Here is a 24,134-nt window from a genome sequence, read left to right on the forward strand (position 1 = left end):
CGAAACCCAGACACCCCGAAACCCAGACTTGTGGAAGGCCAGACACCTGAAACCCAGACACCCCGAAACCCAGACTTGTGGAAGGCCAGACACCCCGAAACCCAGACTTGTGGAAGGCCAGACACCCCGAAACCCAGACTTGTGGAAGGCCAGACACCCCGAAACTCTGACACCCCGAACCCAGACTTGTGGAAGGCCAGACACCCCGAAACCCAGACTTGTGGAAGGTGCTGTTAGTTTACTCACTGAACAGTAAGAACCCGTCACTGGAATAAGCAGCCGAAAGTGGGCTTCATGGCACTGAGAGAGTGCACGGCCCTGAGGGATGCTGGAGGGAGTCTAGAGGAGAATCCTCTCCTGGGACGCCGGAGGGCAGCCCTTCAGGACTTCTCTCGCTGTGGCTGCTTCTGTCTGCCCCCCAGAGCGGCGCCCATCCCCCCTTTAAGGGGCGCGCAGGTCTGTCTGTAAGGAGCCTCCATGGCGCGCGTGCTCCCGCAGGCTTTTGTGCCGCCGCCTCTTTGCCCGTGCTCCTCCTCCACGAAGGGGGGCCCCCTCCTCGGCCCCCCCTCAGCTGAAGGACCCCCCCGCGCTCCTTGACGTTCCTGCGGGCTCTGCGGAGCTCCCAGGGAGCCTTTGCGCCGCGGCAGCACCGACACATCCAGCTTTGGGCGCCCAGCAAACACGGAGCCGAGCCCGGATGTCGCTTTCTCCTCAGACGCCGAGTGGCCTGCGGAGCGGCGAGCCTGCCCCCCGCGTCCGTCCTCGGGACTCTTGTTTTCCGCCCAGTGTCCCCAGGCGGGGCTCTTCTCCGCGCCAGGACCGTCTGCTGTCCCAAAGTGCTTCAGTAGCCGTCCTGCGGGCGCCTCCTGTGCTGGGTGGAGCCGCCCGGAGCATGAGCCTCGGCCAGGGGAGCCGCCACAGAGCCGAGGAGGCCCGGAAGCTTCGGGGACCGCGCTGGGGCCGGGGACGAGGGCAGCTCGATGGCGCTTCACAGACTGTGAGCCTCCAAAGCAAACTAGGCCGCACTCTTACCCGGGTGCCTTCTGATGAGCCCATTCAGGTACGAGGAATTTTCCTGTCCTCCATTGGTGTGAGACCCGTCCTAGCTGGGTCGCCAGGGCACGTCGCCGAACACCTATTTCCTGGCCCACCACACTGTCCTGCCTTGGAAGCCCGTGATACAGACAGTGGGGGTAAAACAGGGAAGCAGCAAGTTGCGAGGAAGTGGACATCCGCACTGCTAGAGGGACTTTTCTTCCCTGGAGTCCGGCACCTATGAAAGACAGGCCTGGCGAGCACGCGGCACTCTCTTCGTGCGTCCCCCCCACCCCCCCCAGAGAAAACTGAGCTGGATTCTGGAGAGGACAACCACGCCCAGAGCCACGGCTTAATGAGCGACGCAGTTAAGGTTCAAGGCCGAGTCTCCGCACGGGCTTTGACTGCGTCCTCCCTCCGATTGGCCATTTGAAGGCAGCCTGCCCTGGAAGGGGGCTTCCAGAGGCTCACACTTGGACTGAGAGCCCTCTTAGAAGGCAGAGACTTCTCCTGCCCAGTGTGCCACGGAGGCGTGCTCTGCAACCATGGGGTGGTCCAGTTAAGACTTGGGAAGTGCCAGAGCAATGGGGCTAAAGCTGGTGCCATAAAGCCCCCTTCCTTAGGTAAGTGTGATGAAGCACCCTCTGTTAGTCACCGGTCACTCTTTAATGGGCGTTAGAAGCCGGATGTGGACAAGTTCCAACAGTCGACCACTGTGCTCTGTGCGTAGAAGTTGTGTCAACATTTGAACACGCGAGACATTCTTCCTGCATGTACACAGTCATTTCTCAAAGCACACTTAATTACTGTGCATTTGTCATGTGAAAACTCCAATTTTCCTTCGACTTAGCATTTTAACCTTGTTTTGGACTTAGAAACAAGAGGATGACTTCCTACAGATACATGCCTTGTCTCTTAAGCTGTTCTAATTCATGTTTCTTTGTGTTGTGTGTAGCCGTTATGGTACCCCTGATGAACTGAAGGAGCTGGTGGATGTTGCCCACTCGATGGGAATCATCGTCCTCTTGGATGTCGTTCATAGTCACGCGTCCAAAAACTCTGAGGATGGTCTGAACCAGTTTGATGGGACTGATTCCTGCTATTTCCATTCTGGACCGAGAGGAAATCATGACCTCTGGGACAGTAGGCTGTTTGCCTATTCTAGGTATGTGTCTTTGCAGAAATCATTTTACTTAATTAAAACTAATCGATAATAATTTTCAACGTTATATGGCATATTTACATATTCTTTTGTCTTCGTATGAAGGTATTGTTAGTTCTCTCTGTATATTTCAGAGATAACTTGTCTTGCATAAGAGCTATTTTTTTAAAGTGTCTATAAATCAAATTATGTAGAAATTTGCTGTTTAAAAAATCTCGAGATAAAGACTTTAAAAACTAGGTGAAACTATTTTAAAAAACATTTTCAGACATCACATTTGCTTAGATTTGGTCCTTTAATGAATTACCTACCATCTGTTAGGTACGTAGAAATATCAGTTCGCTGAGTAGGTAAGTATTATATTAAATAGGATATTTACTATCATTTAGTTGTCTTTACTGTCATATATTTTCCTTATTTTCTTTATGCTCCCAGTCGTTGTCCTTTATAATAACATAATACAATCCATTACATTCAAATGTCACCGTCTGTTCCGCCATTTCTCTTATTAAACACATTTGTGTTATTTCCAGTTATTTTGTCATAACAAAATTTCCATTAATATTTTCATTTTTTAATTTTATCACAGCTTTTTATCCTCTTACTAATGTCCTTAGGATCTCTAGGTCAATGAGCAAGAACAACTTCATAGCTCCTTTTTTTCTTTTTAAACTCTAATTTTCCACCTTAGAATCAATACTATGTCTTGGTTCCAAGGCAGAAGAGTGGGAAAGGCTAGGCCATGGGAGTGAAGTGACTTGCTTGGGTCACCCTGCTAGGAAGTGTCCGAAGCTAGATTTGAACCCAGGACCTCCCGTCTCTCTGCCGGGCTCTCCCTCCACTGAGCCACCCAGCTGTGCCCCGTTATCGTACTTAATGTGTGTTTCCGTCTTGTTCTCTTAAAAAAGACATGCACGGCTTCTCGAGCACTGTCAGGCTATGCCTGTTTCTCCCTGTCCCTGTCAGCATTGATTTGGCCATCTCAGCCCCTGTGGCTCTCGGGCCACATGCATTGCACGACCCTCTTCTTTCCAAACCAGGGCCTTGCAGAGAAGTCCCCCTCAGCAGGACTTTTGGTCAAGGTCTCGGCTCCTCAGAGACGCAGGATTACGTCCTTGGCATGACGACGGTGAGCGAGACTGTGCGGAAGACGCTGTCCCGCCAGCAATCCTTTGGATGGCGTGTCTGCTCAGGCTGAGATCTCCTCCTCACCTCTCCAATCCTGTCGCGTTCCATCTGTCCGAGGTTCTAGCCATCTCTCTAGCGTAGTTCTTACTTGTTTCTGCTGGGATTCGTGCAGTTCTGAGAGCAGAAAACCACGTCGGCCCCATCATTATCCGCTTTCACCTTTATGTCGCCCCATTCTACGCCTTCCGGCTCCCCTCGGGAGATCTTCCTCTCGACCAGCGAGGCAGGCTGTTCTGCCCAGGCCCTCGCCTCACCCTCGGGGGGTTTCTTGTGTCCGGCCAGCTCCTGGGTTGGTCCTTTCTGCTCTTCCTCTTCCTCACGTGCCTGGCCCTGGTTCCTGACTAGTGACCGTTGAGGGAAGTGCCGGAGACTAGCTGTAAACGAGTTCTTCCCGTCTACGGGACTGTGCAAAGGAGAGGAGAGGAGCAGGGCGGCGTTGAGGCGTTTCTGTGTCCCCCTCTAAGAAGCTCCATCTAGAAACCCCTCCCAAAGCTATCTGGCCAGAGTTCTTCTTCCTTGGTAAGCCACCTTTCTCCCTGTCTGATCTGCTGAAACAAATCTATCTTGCTGACCTACTCTAAGGTGTATCTCCAGCGATGTAGACACCGTCTATTATATCCTTCTCCAGCCATCGTCCTCTACTTATAAAGGCTGTTCCTTCTTGCAGAGCGGGCCCTGCAGCAGTCACCCTCTGAGCTCGGAGCTCCCTGTCTGGGGAGATCGGCTCCCCCGTCGTCGGCTTCTCTCTCTGGGCAGACTCACTCGCGAGCAAACTTCCCAGAGGGATCACTCCTCCCCTCTGAGTGTCCACCCCCAGAGCGACGTGCCGGAGAGCACGGGAGCGACCGAGAAATCCCAGCTGCCCTTTCCTTAGAGGCTCTCTGGGACTTCCATCCCTTGGACCTCCTAAGAATGCCTCACTCCCTTAAAGGCTCTCTACCTCTCTGTGCGGAAACCTACTTTTTATGAACAGCCCATCCTTCATTCAGCATGACCTAATTAGCTCTTAATTAACTATTACAAGTCTTAATGTCAGCTGCGGTTGCACATTTCCATCTACCTCATTCCTGCTCACTGTATGTTTCCCTCTTGCTTTATTTCAGTCATATCCCTCCTCAGATGTCCAGTTTCCTTAGACTAATACCTGTCCTATTCAGTCTCTTCCCAAAGATCCTTCCTTATCATCTCCCTTTGCTCTCTTAGTTCCAAATAGGCCATCTTTCCTAAGATTCCTCCCTTCTCCCTTAGCTTTTAATTCTTTTTCTTTCTACCTTTCCAAAAATTCCTTCCTTTTCCCACAAACTGTGCTCTTCTACTTCCTGATTTCCTTATCGCTGTGACTTACTCCCATACCTCTTGATGTGTACTGCCCTCCAGACTTCCCTCCCTTTTCTTATCCCCTTGTTCTCTTCCCTCTTAACTCACCCTTCTTTCTCTTACTTCCTCAGCATCCCAAAGGGACTCCCAGTTCTTCTCTTATCCCACCTCCCTTCCCTCCTCATTCTCTATAGGTAATTTGTAGAACATTTTTACCCTTATAATGGGATATATTGTTCTTCCTTTGTCTGATTAGAGTTGGGTTACAGCGTTCTCAGGCCTCCACACCTTTATCCCCACCCTGGGGCAGTTTGTCCACTCATTTCTCCTCCATATGAGATAGTCATGCCACTCTGCCTCCTCCTAATCTGTCCCACTCCTATTTCAGCTCATTCTATTATAGTCCCTCAAATGTGAGGTTTCCATTCATACCTAACCCATACCCAGGCAGTGATGCCATAGGTGACATTTTCCACTGCATAATTAAGCAATTTGACCTTTTGGACTACTTAGGATTGATCTTTCATTATTACCTTTTCATATTTCTTATAAATCATATTTTCTGCCGAATTCTGGGTTCCCCCCGAGAATATTTGAAACCCCTTCACTTAGTTAAATATCCATTTTTTTCTTTTATACTTATGGCCACTTTGCTGGACATGTTCTTTTTGCTGTAAGCCTAGCCTTTTGCTCTGCCAAATGTTGTGTTCCACGTCTTGCATTCTTTTAATGTTGCAGCAGCTACGTTTTTCTGACTATTGTAACATTTAAGGGGCGTTGCTGGGACAGAAGAGGGCCGGGGCATAGGGAAGGTTTTGTAACAGGGAATGGCGGAGTTGAAGGGATAGAGGGAACATGGCTGCCCGTGAGATAAAAGGAGAGAGATGGCCCTTCCTGGGGGGCATCATGGGGTTCCCGAGAAGTGGGCCAACTGTGAGAGCCTGAGGGGATGTTGGCCACAAGTCAGCCAGCCGTGTGCATCGCACCTGCTTAATGTCCGTCTAAACTTCCCGCCACCCCACACGTACTGCCGCGGATAGATGTGCGCGTGGACTACGGCCTAGCCCGGCTCCTGGCAGCTTCCGCGAAGGGGAGCAGTGCCTCAGCCCGCGACCAGCCCGAAGACCAGTCAGGGATTAGCACCAGGAAGGTGTGAGGCAGGAGAGAGAGGAACACGCCAAACCCGTATTTACGGTGCTTCTGAGATGGCGCCGGCTGTGGTACTACGGCAGAGCAGTGACAAGTAAGACTAGCCTGTAAGAGCTTCTCAGAGCCAGTGAAGAACAGGCAGATGGCGTCCTCTGGTCCTCCCGTCAGCCCAGTGCACAGTGGCAGGCTCCGGAGGATGCTCCCTGAGGGCCTGGAACACAGAGGCGGATCCAGGATGGCTCCCCGACAGTCAGAGTCCAGTCCTCCTCCCAGCAGACCCCCGAGCTGCGTGTGCCCAGCCAGTCCCCTTAACGTTCGCCATTTTCCTGCCTTGAGTTCTTCTGGCTCAGCCAACTGAAATAAAACCCTTCCTCCAAGGGGAGGGAGAGGGTTAGGGAAAGGCCCAGATGGATGGGAGAGGAGAAACACCCACCTGGGGACCCCCAGCAGCACCCCAAACCCTCGGGCTTTTGAAACCAAGTTTCCTTTGATCATTGGAGTAAAGGAGAAGGTCGGAGGGTCCTGAACGACAGGTCCAGACTCAGCCCCCCTGCTACGCCCCTCTCCAGACTACCCTTCATGGCTTCTGCAGGCCCTGCCTCTCCACTCCCTGCTCTGACACAGAAACCCAAAGGCTCTCTGGCCGTCTGCTCGTCGGACTCCCCACATCGCCTTTAGAAGGCGGAGACGGGCCTCCCGAGTCGCCGGAACCCCCTCGAGCCTGGGTTGGCAGTCCCCAAGTCCCCGGTGAGCGCCCTTGGGATTGCCTTCGCCAGGGGATCTCTGTAGTCCGGGGAGCAGGCGGCCTCCTCCGAGGCAGATTCTCCCAGCCGGGAGTCCCTCCTCTCTCCACAAGAGGAGTTCTTCCCCGGCGACGGCAGCGCAGAGATCCTCCTTCCAGCTCAGCGGAAAGCCAGAGGCCCGGATCCTCCTCTCCTTGCAGTCTCCCCAGGCTCGTCTCCAAGTCCTCGTCCAGACAGGCTGGAGGTTACTCTGTCTCTCATCCCTGACACTCTGCATTGGTAAATCCGCGCTTTACTGTCTCAAAGCTGCAAGAGCTCGTCCCAGAGAGCGACGGGTGCATCTTGGCTCTCTTTCCGTGACGCCTCGGCACGCGTCCCATCGCGCGCCCTTTGAGTCTCGCTCCCGCGTGCTGACACGCCTGCGTGGGCCTCGCTGCGCTTGCTGATCTTGGCTCCTCGCGCAGCGGGGCACACACACAATGCCGCGGATTTCTCTGTGCCGCAGACGTTCATCCACACGCACGAGCGTCCTGTAGGCGGGCCTGTGGCCTCCTCACATCCTCCCCACTCCAGCCGCCCAAGGCACAGGGCACTGCGCGTCTAGGCTCTCGGCGACCCCGCGCCGTGCCTGCCCCGAGCCTCTGCCGGACCGGGCTCTTGGACCGCCCATCTCTCCAGTGCGGGCTGTCGGATGCTGCTTTTGTGTTGGGGCCACCCTGACCCTCCCGCCTGTCTCCAGGGGAGCCTGCCAAGCTTCGGCCCCTTCCGTCCTGGGGTCTGGCGTTCACGCTCGGCACAGCCCGTCTAGAAGGCGCCGAGAGCCCTTTGGGGCCGCGCTTCCTCTGAGCGTGGCCGGTCCAGGCTGGGCCGTGGAAGAGAGGCGGTCTGCTGCCGCGCTCGGACCCTGTCCTCTGCGCACACTGCCTGCCTCTCTCCAAGGCCCCGCTCGCTCCCGTGCGCAGGGACGGACCGGAGGAGGACTTGCGGAAAGGCGGCCCCTCAAGATCATTCTGCGGGATGCCTAGAAGAGAAGCCACCGGCTAAAGGGCGGGCAGTGACCGGACTAGCGTGGCTGCATGGGCAGAAAAGGGATGGACATTCGCTTGGGCACGTGTTGAGTTGCCACAAAAGCGGATTCCGTGAGTTCGGAAGGAAGTTGGAGGCGCCACTTTAATCCGTAGCCCTGTGAGATTGTTCCAGAGCAGGCGGCCACACTGCATCCCGCCACCCCACTCAGTCAGGGGCGCCGGCTTCCTCGGCCTTCCGTGAGCCTAACACTGCTTCCTGTAGCTCCGGCCACGTCCTCTGGCCCTCCGCTCGGCCCAGAATCGCCTCCTGCTTTTTTACTGCGCGTCCGCTTCCTCGACGTCTCAAGGAAGGCGCTGTGGTGCTCTCCGCGTGATTCGCGGGCCGATCGCCCCGCGCCTGAAGAGCGTGTTCTCGCGACTGCTCAGCACGGAGCCAGCTCTTGAGACTCGCTGCAGAGCGAGGCTGCCCGGCGGCGAGGGGCCGTCACGGCCTGGGACGCGGAGATCGCTTGGCTCCGAGCTGGGGGTTTGTGGGGAACCGCGGAGGGAGCCGAGCCCAGCAGCGAGTTTATCAGTCCTGCTCCCATCAGTGGAAATCTTTCTACTGTACTGAATAATCCTCTGAAGCTCAGCAGACCAGTTGTGTTTCTGCCCTTCCGCCTCAACTCCGGGCAGATTAGACGGGTGGAACCACTTCCTTACTCCTTTGGATAGGCGAGAATTCGCGTTTCTGCGTCTTGAAGCGGACCTGCTTTCTTTGGAATCCCAGCGGACACGGAAGCCGCTAGTTGAGCGGAGGGACAACGCCGAGGGAGAGAACAACCCCCCAGCGAGGCAGAACCCTTTTCCCAGGAAGGGATTGCGCGGTTTCAGATGGCAGTTTACGTGCTCTGAATCCAGGGCCACGTGGGAACCCGGAGAGTCTGCCTTTCCCGCTTGCTCACCTCCTTGCCGAAGGGCATTGCTAACTGATCCGCCCCTGATCGCCTTCAGTTGTTCGCCTCAATGTGTGGAAGTCAAAGATCGCATCGTGTTCTCACAAGCTCGTTCCGTGACCTGCCATTCCGCGTTCCTTGAATACAGACGAAGGAGGATTCCAGGAGCAGCACGGACTCCGGCACCGTTTTACACGCACCTTCGCCCACACCTGCATCACTTTACGTGGTGCCCTAAAAGAACCAGAAAACGGCTCTCCGATTCCATTAGTCTCCTTTTATGACGCGTGGCACCCTGTCCTGTGGCACCCTGCTCCTGGCCGCTCTGTGTGCTCTCTTGGCATGGCGTTCAGTGTCCGTCAGCGATGCACGAGCCACTCTGAGTTACAGCCGTTGTTTGACGTGCTGACGGTGGTTCTTAAGCGCACGTAGGGAGTTCCAGGCTTGGCGCAGTGCATAAATAATGCACTTCTGAGAAGCTGCGCTCCAGCCGAAGCCTCCTAAATCCAGCGTATTCCAGAGCAGTGGCTTGAGCAGAGCTCGTAAACCTCGGATTTCGGCTACCTGGCCCCGATCTGACCTTTCTCACCGTCAGCTCCAGATGAAGGAAAGTAGGCCGCCGCCTTTCTGAGGGCACGTCCACGAGTAGCAGCGACTCCTTTCAGTTCTTTCATTTTCCCATGAGGCCTGCTGTGAGTCGTGGCTCACTGTGCGAGAGATGAGCGAGCTGTTAACTCTGCGATGGCCGTCCCAAGTCAGGCTCCCTTTGCCCCCTTCCTGCTTACTTCGGCCTGTGTTTCCTCGTGGAGCCGCCATGTTTGTGGATCACAGGGTCAGCGCTCTGAGAGCCCAGGTTACTGGTGATCAGGGTGGTCTTTTCATCCAATCACGCCACACAGAGGGTCTTCCTTGAATAAGCAGAGGAAATTGGGCAGCCTTTTCAGGACTGCTATATTCTTTCCTCTTACAGTTTATCCGAGAGACTTATGGAGACTCGCCTCTGAAGCACACTCAAAACACTTACACTGTCACCCTAACTCTCCTGAGGTTCAAAGACGAAATCGCGTCCCACAGCTAATAGCAGACAGGGAATTTGAGCCCATGTTTTTTCCAACTCAAATGTCCATTTTCTTCCTATTACATTATCTTGGTTCTTTTAATTAATGATAATATTCTAGAACGTCTAAAGGGGTGAAGCCAATTGCCCAATATCAGACTACTGCTTGAACCCTGGTCCTTTGATTCCAGAATCCTTCCTACTGCATTTTGATAAAAGGTTCCTGACCTAAAAGAGTTTATATAATTATGGACATAAATTAGAGGGAGAAAATTTCTGCCAGAAAAAGCACTTTTACTAGGATATTACATAGCCAACAAAAAAGTGCTTAAGTGTCTTAAAAAAATTTTTTTTAAATAAGATTTTTGATATTTTTTCTGTACTGTTTCCAATCAGCAGCTTCTTCTGCCAAGGAATAGAACACATATACATAGCTGTCATATAGGAATATATCAAATATTTGTAGACATATTCTAGGATTTCCTGAGAAATGAGGGAATAAGTTATTAATATTTCAGTTGTCCTTTAGGTCACTATAACAGAGATTCTTGGGCTATTTTGATCATTTAAGATTTGCAAGCTTTGTACATCACTTAAAACAGTAGTTTTAGAACGATGCTGCTTTGTGCCAGAAAGCAAATTGGGATGCTTAAAAGAATAGAAGTTTTCCAAATTCAGGCCAACTTGGACTCTTTTCAAATTCTGGGCCTAACTTAATGCTTATCCATAGGGCCTGTTATAGAAAGGAGGGCAGCATGAATGTGTGTGAGTGGTTATATAATGAACTCTACTGATTTACTTATATCCTTTGTTATAGCCATTTTCTATCCATGTGGCTTGTCTTATATGGACCATTCTTGTTTTAGTAATTCTAAATTTCACTGAAGAGACACTGTAGTATTCTGGAGATTGATACATTCAGCACAATACCCTACAGAAGTAAGAAAATCTGAAAAACCTCACCTGTATGTGGATTCTGCTTTATTTTATTGTATTTTGGTTTTTTGTAATTCTTTAAATTTTTTCAGTTACATGTAGAAACAATTTTTTGCAATTGTTTTTTGACATTTTAAAATTCAAGTTTTCTCCCTTCCTCTCCTCCCATCCTCTCCAAGATGATGAATAGTCTGATATAGGTTTTATCTGTACTTTCATGTAACACACATGAATGTAATGATTAAAGCCACACATCACATATTCAATAGACATCAAGAAGGAAATCTAGAGGAAGATGGCATAATTTGATCTGCACCGACACTCCAACAGTTCCCTTTTTGGCTGTGGCGAGCATTTTCATCAAGAGTCCCTTGTGGTTATCTTGGAAACTTGCTTTGCTGATTGATAATGGTTTAGTCCCTTACAGTTGACTGCTGTATAATATTTTTGTTACTATATACGTTGTTCTCTTTCTCACTTCACTTTGCATCAGTTCATATAAGTCTTTATTATAAGTTTTTCTGAAATCATTCTGTTCATCATTCCTTACTGGAGCAATATCATTCCATTACAACCATATATCACATTTCCAGGTGATGGACAACTCCTTTGCCTATCTACTACAGTCACCTTGGATAGACATATACCTCCCTTTTTAGACTTAAGTAATAATGTTTTTATAGTTGAATCTAAGGCAGCTAGCTAGGTGGTATCATGGATAAGAATGTTGGCCTGGAATTCAGGAAAACACTTTTTCTTAAGTTGAAATTTGGCCTCAGATACTTAACTAGCTGTGTGATTCTGGTTGTCAGTTAATCTTGCTTGCCTCAGTTTCTTCATACATACAGTGAAATGGAGAAGGAAATGGCAAATAACTATAGCATCTGCCAAAGAAACTCTATATGGGTTCATGAAGAATTGGACACAACTGAAAAATGACAATAACAAAAGTTGCATCTATCAAGGAATCTTTTATGATTATAACATATTGTGAATCTTAAAAACTACTCAGACTGTACTTTAGAAGATTTGATTTAGCTATTTCCTTATTGTAACAATGTAGATACTTGTTCTAACAAGAATCAGGAATGTCTTGGGAACTTTACATTACTCCACCCATACTTAGACATACTTTAGGGGAAGATAAAGTTGTAAACTCCTGATTGAACAATGAAGGTACTTAACTCCTACCTTATAGTGAAGCTAGAACTTTAAGCTAAGTCTATTTTTAGATCTAATACAAAAGGGTGTTAAGTACCTGTAAAGGTTAAATTAATCACAAAAAGGTCAAGTAACTCACAAAAGGCAAGTTAAAAGAAATGTGAAGTACCTCAGAAGATATAATCTAACCAGAGAAGATGAGAACTAAAGAGTGGTGAGCACTAAGAATGGGCAGTCCTGAAAAAGGCGTCTACTGTGATTGGTAGATGTGAAAATTTAGGGGAGGTGACATAAGAGAAAATTTCTTTAAAAGGAGGGATAAAAAGTCAGTTCAGGCAATTCAGTTTGGAGTGAAATTCAGTTCTGAACTCAGTTCAGGAGATTGAGTTCAGTGCAGTGAGTTTGCTCTGTGAAGGACAGCTTGAAGGGCGGGAAAGCAGCGGCGGAAGGATCCGTTACCGTTGAGTTGAAGTAAGCTGATGGAGGATCTGAGCGAGGATAGCGCTCTGCAGGGTGAGTACTGAGTCACTTGGATGTTCTTTGGTTTCTCCTTCGCCGCTCTGTGGGCCCTTAGGCTCCCCCCACGTTTATAACAGTTAGAGAAGAACCCTCTGTTGACTCGAGGAGCGTCGTTCTCGCTTTTTCACTTCACTCCTGTTAGGGTCAGACAGTGTTAATGCCATCCTCAGTAGACCTGTTCATGTGGCAGCTCAGGCTCATCACGAATTAGCCGTGGCCACACCTTGGCTTCTTTGTGCTTCAGTAGTAAATAATGTGTTATTTAACGTGCTGCCACTCCGGTCAGACTCATTTGAGTTTGCAGTCTTGGTAAAGTGTGTGTTTCAAGCCTTACTTCTGTCTTGGCTCAGTACTGAGTGCTAGTTCCCAGGCTGGAGAGAGCAGTAAGGGCTCGGCAGCTGGGGTTCAGGGACTTGCCCAGGGTTCACATAGCTGGTCAAATTCGAACCCCAGACCTCCCGTGTCGAGGTCCTGCTCTCTGAGCACTGAGCCACCCGCTGCCCCGAGAATGTACTTTTCACTAGTCAAAGAAAGGAACATGTGGGACGCCGTCCATTCTGGTGAGAGGGGAGCTTGTTTAGATACCTTTCGATGCCAATCTTAAAGTTTATCTCGTCTATTTAAAACACCATTTGTTTTTGTTGGTGTGATTTATTTATTTAAACTTAGGGGCCCATGAGCGCAGCCACAGGGGTCTCCCCTTTCCTGGTAAAGACCCAACCGCGTGCTCCGCCCCGGCAGCGGTCGCGGTTCCAGGCAGCGTGCCGGCAGCTTGGCCCCGGGCCTCTCGCCTTCCCTGGCGCACGCCGGTCCGGCGCTTTCTCTCTGTGCTTCCAGCAGAACCTTTCACCCTTCCTTATGCCCGGCGTCAGTGCTGCTAACACGGCGCAAGCTCCTCTCGTGCCCGCCGGCGTCCTGCGGGCCTTTGCTCAGGTCGGGCCTGTCTGCTCGCTCTGCTGCTGTGTCCGGAGGCCCGGGCCGTCTGCAGGCGGCTTGCCGCCTCTGCTCCCGGGGCTTGTCCTGCCCCTGCTGCCTAGGCTAGAGCGGTCCCCTGGGGGGGGCCCCTGCCTCTCGCTGCCCGAGCCCGGGGCTCCAGGGGGCGGGTCGGAGGGGCCTTTCGCCGCTCTGGCCCCGGACCCCGGCCTCTCCGGACGCCGCTCTGCTGCTGCTCCCCTGATACCCTGGGCCTCGGCTCCGTGCAACTGTGTTTCGTGCTACCTTCCGGGGAGCCCCCCCTCGTGCCGCCTTCATCCCCGTCCTTTGGAGACGCCTGCCAAAATCCGTCTGGACGGGAGCTCGGAGCCGCTTCGGCCAAGCTGCCGTCTGGCTCCCCTCCCTCGCCTGCCCTGTGCGTCAGCCGCCCATTGGGAAGCGCTGATTGCAGGTGGTGCCGAGGGGCACGCTTTGATTCGCCCCCATCGCTGCCAGAGGTCGGCGCTTCGAGCTCGCGTCGGGAGTGCCCGCTCGCGAGCCGCTGCGCTGTTCACGCTCGCTCACAAGGCACGTTCCGGATGTCCGCCCTTGGGGCAGCCTCCCCACCCGGGCCTGTTCTGTCGGGCACCGAGAGCCAGTCTGTCTGCGTCCCCCGCTTGGTCCCCTGAGCTCTCCGAGGGGACGGATGTCCTCCGGTTCTCGGTCAGGCTTGTTCTCATCGTCGCCTTCATTCTCCTGAGGTACGTTCTCTGCTCGCCCTCGTCCTTGCCCACAACCTGACCTGCCCCTTTCCTTAGTCACCTGCTCAAACACAGCCTTCATCAGGCTTCCCAGGCTGTTACCAATAGCCAATATCAATAGCCAATATCAATATCAATATCAATATCAATAGTCTTTTCTGCCTTAAGGGGAACCACAGATCCCAAGATCTTCCTCATCCGGGGTAGAGTTGGCCGGACAGCCGTAAAGAGCACACGCCTGCCAGAGTGCAGGAATGGCAACTGCAACACAGACACGGTCAGGCTGCCAACATGATCGATGGTCTCCACCATCACCTGGTCACTCCGCTGTACGGTCTGGGGCAGACCCAGAGACAAGCAGCAGCGATCCCAGTTCCACAAATAAGCCGTCCAAACATTGTTTCTTTCCTAGTCGGCCCTTCACAGGATCGTGGGGTCCCGTCAGACTCGGGGTGCCAGTGGCACTAAAAATGTGAGAATCTGCAGAGATGTGTCTAGTTGCCGTGAATGGTGTGCTCCGGCTTTGACTAGAGAGATACTGGGGGAACCCGAGGGTGCCTGCTTGTAATGGATAGAAATACTTGTGGGAGATACGACTAGAGAGAGATTCCGGGGTTGCCTCTTGGTCTCTACAGATGGCTAACAGTCCTCCTCCCTCAATACCACCCTTTTCTGAACCTTTTGGCTTCTCCCCTCCCCCGAGTGGATGCTGAGATTTATGAAGAAACACTCTTTTGTCTTCCTTCCTCAAGTAAGGGGATTTATTGGGAGCAACAGGATGAAGAGCTGAGGTAAGATGAGGGGAGACGATGAGGGTTTCCCTAATCTATAATGAAGGCTAGGAGGATTATGGGAAATGTCCGTCCTGTCACAGCTGTGACACAAAAGACTGCCAAGGATGAAGACAACTCTTTAATCTTCTTTCTTCTTCCAGTTACACAAATATACAATCAGTTCTTCAGGTTCAACTACCACCATCAGCCACACAAAACCTTCTTGTCTCCCCTCTCCAAAGCCAAGAGACTTCAGCCTAGGACAGAAGCTAACAGGGACCAGTTCAGAGTTTCTTCCCCCTTCCGCCTGGCTTGCCTCCAACTGACTTTTCCTGGGAACATTCTATTTGGAATCTTCACCTTGACTGACTGATGACCAGCTTTCTGTCTTGCATGCATCAAGTTCTCTCTTCCCTCATGCCTCTTCCACATTTCTTTTTCTTAAACCTGAGAATTCAATCTTCTCTGGGTACCTTTTAAGTTGAATTGAGCAGGTGGGTCCTGTCACATTGCCCTGTTTTTGGATTTGGTCTTCTGTCTCCCTTGAAGCTCTTTGTTTTTGGTTGGTGTGGAAGGGTTTTCCCAGAGGAATTGACTTTCACTGCTTCTAAGCTGCCATCTTAACTCGGCCCCCCCATAAAAATTTAAACTCATCTCCTCATTTAATAGATAAAGAAACAGATGTCCTCAAACATTTATACCTGCTTCTCTACCCTAGAAGATTGTGAATAAAATCCAAAATAGCATTTAAAGCAGAATAAAGATATGGTGGCTCTTCTTGTATAAGCTAATATAGTAGCTTCCTATAAAATAATTTCAACTTTTTTTTAACTTGAATTGTCATTTCAGATTGACTATGTAGGCTTAGAATGGAACAATTGTGTTTTTAGACATTTCTAGAGCTTACCTCAGAGAAGCAGGATTAGTGATGTCGAAGGGGTTTTCTTTATTTCTCCCTCTGTCTCTCTAAGTGGCAGAAGAGCAAGATTTTTAAGTAGAGCAGAACCGACAGGGAGCAGTGAGCCAGAGCTGAAGACTGTCACCAAGGACCAGGGGAGAGGTAAGGAAGGAATCAGTTGGCAGTTAGTTCTTTTGCATTTGGATCTCCAGAGAGCAAGGAGATCTGTCTCTTGGGCAAGGGGCTACTGGCAGGTGACTACTGACAGTTGGAGTTTAAAACCTGATTGAGGGAGTTCATGGGTGATGAATGTCTGTTTGTTAGGAAGATAGGGAGTTAGTGAAGCAATTTTAGATAGTGTAGGTTAGGTAGGCCTGGTCTTGCCAGGCAGGAAGAACCTGTCCTCAGAAGATAGTTAGAGTAGGTTGCTAGAGATTTTTAGACCAGTACGCATTCTGGAGGAACTCAGGTATCCCATCCATGATCAGTGATAGCACCAGTCCAGAGCCCAATCGGGGGTAAATGAGATGTCTCTGTTTTCCCCTTGTATCCATGTTAGTTACAACTAAAGTTAATAATAACGTTATCATTATTATTAACTTTAGTTGTAATTTAGAATCTGAAAGGATAAATGTACCTATTGAACCTAAATAACATACTTTCTAGTTTCCAGTAAAAGCAGGCCTAACATAACTTCATTTTTTCAATGTGCTTCGAAAGGGCAACTTGAAAGTGGTTTGTTTTTGTTTTTTCTTTAATCTGTCTTTGCTGAAGGCAGCATAAACGAGATATATTTTTATTCCGTTATAAAAATAGTCTATATTGTTGAAATAATAATTTCAAAACCTTTGGAAAATGTAGGCAAATATGTCAATTAAAATGTTATTGGAGCAGACAAAAGTTCAAGGATAATGGCTTTTTCATCGTTTCTTCCTTACATTCTGTGAAAAAGAAATATGACCTAATATTTTGGATAATATAAAATACTCGGTATTTTTAGTGATAGCCAAACCATGGAATTCTGATCTGATTCATTTTAATTAGAGGCTATACTATTTTCTTGTTATAGGGTTGTTAAAACCTTTCATAAATGAAACATAAAAAAATCAAATATAAAGATAAACACTATGAAAATAAAGATTAGTGAACACTAATGAACTTATATTCACTTTGGAGAGTATCACGCTAGATATTGCCTATTCTAAGTAATATTAAAATAACATGATCAGAAATGAAAAAGAAGGAAAATAATGTGTTCAATTTGAACTAGCTGACACGAATATTTCATTTTCCTTGTAATACTGAAGTGCATTATTTAAAGAAAATTATGGTTTTTCATTTAATTACATTAATTAAAGTCACTGACTTAAGGTTACTGATGGCTTATTTTCAGTTTCTTTTCATTATACTTATTGGCCATGTGTATTAGACCAAAATGTCTCACAGTAAGATTGTATATAAGATATTTTGTCACGTGGGAAAGAATAGCTTTACAAATAAAAATAACTAGCAAAAAGCTAGTGTGAAGAAAGATTTTTCTAAAAATCTACATTTTAGAGGGGGATTCAGATTAATAGATTTAAGCAACGTATTTCACAAATTAAACATTTTTTCATCATTAAACATCTCAGTTTACGATTGAGTTCTTTCATGTGTAAAAACAGGGTTTTACTTCATTTTGAGTGAATCCATAACTTTTTATTCTAACTGGGAATGGTCTTTAAAAAACTATTAGAATTGGCTTTTTCAGTACCTCAGTCATATTGTCTTACTACGTGAATATCTGTTTTCTTTTTAATTACTAACTTAACAAACATACTTACAAAGAATGTAAGAGGATTACATACGAGCTGTGCACTGCTGCACTTTAAAGTGATCACAATTGTAGCTACCGTGCTTCTCTTTACTCGAGCTCCCTTCTCTTCATCTTTACTGTCTGTGCTTTTCCCCTTTTTCTGATCATTCCTCCCGATGCTTACTGACCCTTCTCCCCCAAATATCCCATTGTAGCCCATGAGCTCAGCCAGGCACAAGCACTTGTACCGCGGCTCTGTCTGGATGTGCTCTTCATCCTTTCCCACCTCTAACCCGTCCTTCGTCAGCCCTCCGGAGTCCGTGCTGCTCACTGGTCCGAATTCTCCCAGGCACTAAAGGTTCTCCCCTTACTCTGACTTCAGGGATGTACAAGTTGCTCTCCCCGCTGTGCCCGGCCTCCTCCCTTTCCTCTCTCTCGTGCGGCTCTCGCAGCCCTCTGCTTCTCCCTCCCGCCCTGGAGTGACTCTCAGCCGCTGCGTCGCCGTGTCGGAGTCACTGCGGCCATCCCTGCTGCGTGCGTGCGCCAGAGTGGGGCCCGGCAGGACGCAGGCGCCTTGACCACCACCAGCAGTGGCTCTTCTCCACCTCCATGAATGACTCCCCAAAGCTCCTTCGAATAACCCGATGGAAGCTACCTGACCGCGGAGATGTAAGGAGGGGCCTCGCTGGCAGCTCGTCTCACCTGCCCTTCCCGCTGGTCCTCACGCCCAGTGAAGGAGTCGCAGCGGAAAGGCGGCAGGCGGGAGACGGAGTCCGAGACAGGCTCCCCGAGGTGTAGGGACGTAAAAACAGCCTTCGGCGGACCTCCCAGGGCTGGTCACTGGCAAACCTCAGCCGGCTCTGCACAAGGTCTCCGGCAAGGAAAAGGGCTTCCTGCCTCGACTTCCCCTCGCAGCTCCCCAGCCTAACCTTCTCCCGTGGTCCCGTTGCCCGCGTCTCTGGCTGTCCGTCGTCTCTTCTTGCAAGCTGCCCTCCAAGGATAGGCGACGTCTGGACCTTCGTCGTCGTTCTCTACTGATCGTAAACAGACCTTGGGCTCTAGTCTCTGCTGTCACCGTTTCACTCAGTCATACGAAACAGCCTCCCATTTCTAACTGGGTTCTGTCATTCGGTCGTCATTTCCGAGCTCTCGGTGGCGAGAACATTATCATTCGTGCTGTTTACGCTGTAAACTTATTTTTGACACTGTGAAACATCAGGTAACTATAAAAGTCTATTGGACTAAGCAAATCCACGTTGCTTGTTTTAAAGACAAAAATCCCTCAAGAGATTCTGAACATGCAAGTAGAACATTGAAGCAAAAATGCTTCATTTATAAACTGTAACTTCATTAACTAAATCTCATTGAATCTAATTATACTCACTTGGCAAGAAATTTTGGCTGTATTTTATTATGTAGTTTATTGGCAGAATATGGAACAATAAACAGTTTTGATGGGAGGAGAGAAAAAGGTCACTTCCAAAGAAAATTTAATATTCAAAGTATTTCAATGGGATAAGTTTCTCTTAACAAATATTTTATTATAAGTTGATTATTTTAGATATTTAAAATAGCTTGGTGTCTGTTTTTTATGCTTCCCAGAATCTTTAAATATACGTTGTCCATTAGTGTATTTCTTTCCATGTGAATGTAGGGGGGCGGCGTTCCCTTTTTTTTTTTTAATCCAGGGCTGGTGGTCGTTGTGAAAGGAGATGGTCTGTGAATCACTAATACTCCAAGTTGTATTTCTTTTGATTCTGGGTTGTTTTGAAATGTTACTTCTTGTTACGGTCAAAAAGTCACAATCTATGCCTTGATTTCTTCTGGCATAGAAAATGCTCTAACTTTAAGTTATTTAAGAAATTCTTTAATATCCTTTCTGACCCTTAACTCCAGTGAGTAGTTACAAGTTGAATTGCTTGTATATAATATTTAGCCCTTGCCTAATGCTCTAATTACATTTAAGTATACCCAAAGGAGAAAGCCCTTTGTGTTCTATTTATGATTGATAACTGGTTATCCCTTCCTTCCTTCCTTCCTTCCTTCCTTCCTTCCTTCCTTCCTTCCTTCCTTCCTTCCTTCCTTCCTTCCTTCCTTCCTTCCTTCCTTCCTTCCTCCCTTCCTCTCTTCCTTCCTCCCTTCCTCCCTTCCTTCCTCCCTCCCTCCCTCCCCTTACATGAAATTCTACTGGGTTTTACATATGTCATTGATCAAATCCTATTTCCATATTATTGATAGTTGCACTAGGATGATCATTTAGAGTCCACATCCCCAACCATATCCCCCCACAACCCATGTGATCAAGCCTTTGTTTTTCTTCTGTGTTTCTGCTCCCACAGTTTTTCCTCTGAATGTGGATCGTGTTCTTTCTCATAGATCACTCCGGGTTGTTCAGGATCACTGCATGGCAGGCATTCATTTAAAGCCCTTTGCACATAGTTCTAAATTAACCTCCAGAATGGTTGGACCAATTCACCACTCCACCAGCGGTGTATTAGAATACCAATTCTGCCCCATCCCCTCCAACATTTATCACGTTCCTTAGCCGTCATATTGGCCAGTCTGCTAGGTGTGAGGTGGTAGCTCAGAGTTGTTTTAATTTGCATTTCTCAAATCAGGAGGGATTTAGAACACTTTTCCATGTGCTTATTGATAGTTGTGATTTCATCATGTGAAAACTGCCTATCCATGTCCCTTGACCATTTGTCAATTGGGGAATGGCTTTGTAAATTTGGCTTAGTTCCTAATATATTTGGGAAATTAAGCCTTTTTCAGAGAGCAGATTTATTAAAGTTGATATTCTGATGTTTGGGAAGGATGGTGGGCTAGGAAGATCCCAAATCTTTTCCCAATCTATCTATCCCAGTTCCCTCTGATCCTCATGGTTCTCTTTGGTGTCCAGCACTGTTGGACCTACTCTGCCTCCCTCTCTATCTAGTTCCCACCTTCTTGACTAAATAAACTAGTCTAAGCCCTTCCAAACAGTCTTTGAGTTAAGGTCAGAGCTAGTTGATCAATCAGGAGGATGATGACAGAAATGGTCTAGCCACCAGTCTGTAGGCTGAGCCCACTTGAGGTAACTCAGAAGTACAAGTCCATTTCACTGTTGATGCCTTCTTGGGAGTCAGTAGATGTCAATGAGATGGATCAATCAGGAACAATTGGAAACAAAGTAGGCAATTTGAGTAGATTTTTCTCTCAATTTGGATATGGAGCTGTGTCCTTCTCCACAAACTCCTCACTCTCCCCCAGCTGCCAGTCTAGGCTCTCGGAACTGTAAAGGTTAAAATAATGGCTGAGACTGAATGTAATATTTTTTTGGTTGCCAAGGATTTTTATTTATAAAATCCTAATGAACATCCAAGTCAGCTGGAAATTTTATATTGATTTAATTGATAGTGGAGGAGATTAAGGAGAAGGAAGAAGGAAAGGAGTAGGTTTTCTCCTACTCCCTGCCTGACTGATACAGATTAGAAGATAAGGTTTTGGAGTATGAAGGAGGAAGGAGTCAGCCTTAAACTTCAAAAGGGAAAGAGCTAAGCCAAGATGCCCAAACCTGAAATCAGCTCTAGGGCAAAACTCACCACCAAACTCAGACAATAGGTGCCACCACGCCAAGATGTCAGAATGCTTAGCATGCTGCCAGCCAGAGTTGTCTCTCCGGGAAAAGAGAGGAGGAGAGAGGAAGTGATGTGCCTGATATAGACAGTTCTACATCACTTTTCTGCGTCTCATCTGTACCAGTGATGATGGCTTAACTTGACTTAGGACTGCCCAGGAGTCTGTCCTTTTTTCTGCACATGTCTGTTGAAGGCCATTTCCTCAGATAATTAAATCTTGAGTTTGATGCAGACCTTCCAAATCTTGTTAAACTAAGAAGGGAGGAAAAATGTAGAGTTCCCAAGACCTGATTCTGTTATTATAAATATCTCCATTGTTATTGATCAGGAAATAGCTAGATCAAATCTTCTAAAGAATGGTCTGATTAGGGTGGAATAGTTTTAAAATTCACAGAACACCCTCACTGAGAATTCCATTCTCCTTTTTAAATTCTATTTTCTACATCCAGTCTTGTATCCCCATCTGTAAAAATTAAAGTTAATTTCAAATAATAAAAATGTTATATTTTAGAAGATTTATTAATGATCATTAGAAATAAAGGAATAAAAAGGTAAAAAATTAAAAAATCACATGCCCATGACTAATCAGTCTGTTCAAAATCCCAGCTTACCACCACAGTCGCCACCTAGGAAACAAAGATGGCAGACCAGGAATGCCCACTGAACTTATTCCTCTGTCTACAGGAAGTATGTAATGGGAAGACAGTGGGCTACTGGGAAATGCAGTTTTTTTGGTAACAGATTTTCAATTACACACATCTCTGGCCTGTCTCATTTTACCCAAATTCATCCCTTTCAACAGTCAGTTCAATTCAATTGAGCATTCAGTATTAGATTATTTTAAAATGTGCAAGTTTTCTGCATTTTCTGTTTGTAAATAATAGTATCTTACCTTATATTGTACTTTATATAAGTACAAGCATGATAAGAGTGGATAGAGAGAATGTCTCAGTAAAGAATATACCTGGTATCGGTTTCTGCCTCTGACACATCCTTTTTTTGCCTGTGTAATACTGGACTATTAATTTACTTAAGCTCCCAATTCCCCCAACCAGCTTTCTAAAGACTTTGAGTGGAGGAAAATAGGTATTCATCAGCATTAATAAGTTTTCTTATCAAGACTTCCTTCTAAAAATGGAATTATGGATTCAGCCCAAATGCTAATGTTATATTTATGAAGCACTTGGTGTGCTTCATAGCATTTTACGTGTATTGTTTCATTTGATCATCGTAGCATTCCTCTAAAATCTGTATTCTTTTCTCCATTTTTTAGTCTAAAGCTTAGTAAGTTTAGATATTGATGAAAGGAGCTTGTCTTCAATTTTGGACTCATTCAGAACTCTTTCTATTGTACATTCTTTTGGATAACACATTCATTCCTATTTATATTTCCAAAATTCAAGTAATGATAACGTTGGGGCATGACTGCATTGAACAACATATTCATCTTTTGAATACTAATATCTTGACTTTGTACAGTAATATTCAGGCATTGCTTTAAGTTGTGCAAAGACCTTTGCATGTGTTGTCTCATTTTGTCCCCACAGCTACCCCGTGGGGTAGAAGCTATTATCCTTTTTTACAAATGAGAAAACTGGTGTTGAGAGAACAGAGTGCTTTACTTGGGATTCACGCAGTGAGTGAAGGAAATAGGATTTAGAGGGGGACCTTCCTAATCGCAAATCCATCCCTCTATCCACTGTACCATTTAATGCTTACGTACTAAAGCTACAAGTTCACTCCACGCATTTTACAAAAGAGAAATCTGAGGCCAAGAGAAGCTAAATAGATTGCTCAAGACCCTTCAGGACAATACAGTAAGCATTTTTTAAAGCCCCTACTATGTGCCCAGCACTATACTCAGCTGTGAGGTTAATAGTAAGAGAAAGACAGTCTATTCTTTAAGGTTTTTAATAGGTTAGTGGGCGGAAAGAATTCATAAAAAGGAAACTGAGAATCAGGGATGGTGTGAACGTGGGGTTATTATTAGTTTGCATGAGGGAGGAATAGGAATAATACTAGTGGGGGCTGCAGAGCACAGAAGTGTCTTTGACTCCAAATCCAACACTTTGCCCAATGTACCATATAATTAAATACTTTTTCTAATCAGATTTTATCCTGGAATTATAATTATATCAGTGATAAACACATTTTTGGTCACAGAATCTTAGACTTCTATTCTTGTCTCTTTCTTTCATTATTAGTCCATTTGACCTAAAGAACAAAAGCTATTTGCAGAGTGCTGCTTTAAATCCTACTTCTGTCCGATTCTTCTCACAAACCGAACGAATCTTTTACATAGCTAAGTTGTATCCAAATCCAAGTTTCAGATATCAAACAGGATACAAAAGACGAGAACGAAGTGTTGGAAAGTGAAGAGAAATATTCAACTGGAATCCAAAAAGCTGAATAATAGTTTTGTGGTTCCTATGTGGACTCCTTTCTTCATCTGTAAATTGAGAGTATTGGACTAAATAGCCTCCCACAGATCCTTTCAACCCCGTATATTTTCAGGTTCTTTGTGCATTTGGGTTCTTCACTACTGTTGTTCTAGAGCCGCATCGATTTCTTTCCCTTTGTCTTTTTATTTTGTGAAGCGTGCAGCCTTGCAGTTAAAAGTCATTCAGGAGTGCTCAAAGAGGTTTGTTTATGTGGCTTACCTCTGTTGCTTTGCATCATTAAAAACCGAAGCAAATGAGTGTTATGATGAAAATGGTTTGGAGCTCACAGACCCTTGGAAAGGGCCCAGCAATCCCGTGCAGCCCTTTAAGAGCTGCAGTTTTCAATGAGGGGGTCCCAGTCTTTTCACTGTGGAGGTAAAGACCTAATTTAAAAATTGTGTTTATTTTTTATTTTCTTCATTATGTTTCTGTTAAGTAACACGTCTTTCTTTTAGCATAGCGTGTTTCCTTTTCAACTCAGAAAGATGAATTCCATAAAACACTCTGATTGTTTTTTGGTTGCATTTCAGTGCCGTGATACCATATGGAAAGTAAGGGGAAATCAGAAAACTGGCAAGCCAGCGATAGTACCAGAAGAGCTGCACTTCTGGCCAAACGGTGTGGCCAGAGGAGGTACAGCTTGAAGACTGGAAAATTTAGTTCTTGTAGCCAAAAAATGATACTCCGATTGTTACAAAGGAAGG

The 24,134-nt window shown here is 47.1% G+C and overlaps 1 protein-coding gene across 2 annotated transcripts in view; it reads left to right on the forward strand.

The window, feature by feature from the left end:
* The window catches only part of GBE1 (1,4-alpha-glucan branching enzyme 1), a 237,011-nt gene that overhangs the window by 127,829 nt on the left and 85,048 nt on the right, over positions 1–24,134 (forward strand). For both annotated transcript variants that reach the window (XM_007500737.3, XM_056807229.1), the window contains exon 7: positions 1,991–2,200. In XM_007500737.3, the coding sequence (XP_007500799.3) occupies positions 1,991–2,200 (210 nt within the window). The remainder of the gene's footprint in view (positions 1–1,990; positions 2,201–24,134) is intronic.

The sequence above is a fragment of the Monodelphis domestica genome, chromosome 8, assembly GCF_027887165.1.
Source record: "Monodelphis domestica isolate mMonDom1 chromosome 8, mMonDom1.pri, whole genome shotgun sequence".
NCBI lineage: Eukaryota > Metazoa > Chordata > Mammalia > Didelphimorphia > Didelphidae > Monodelphis > Monodelphis domestica.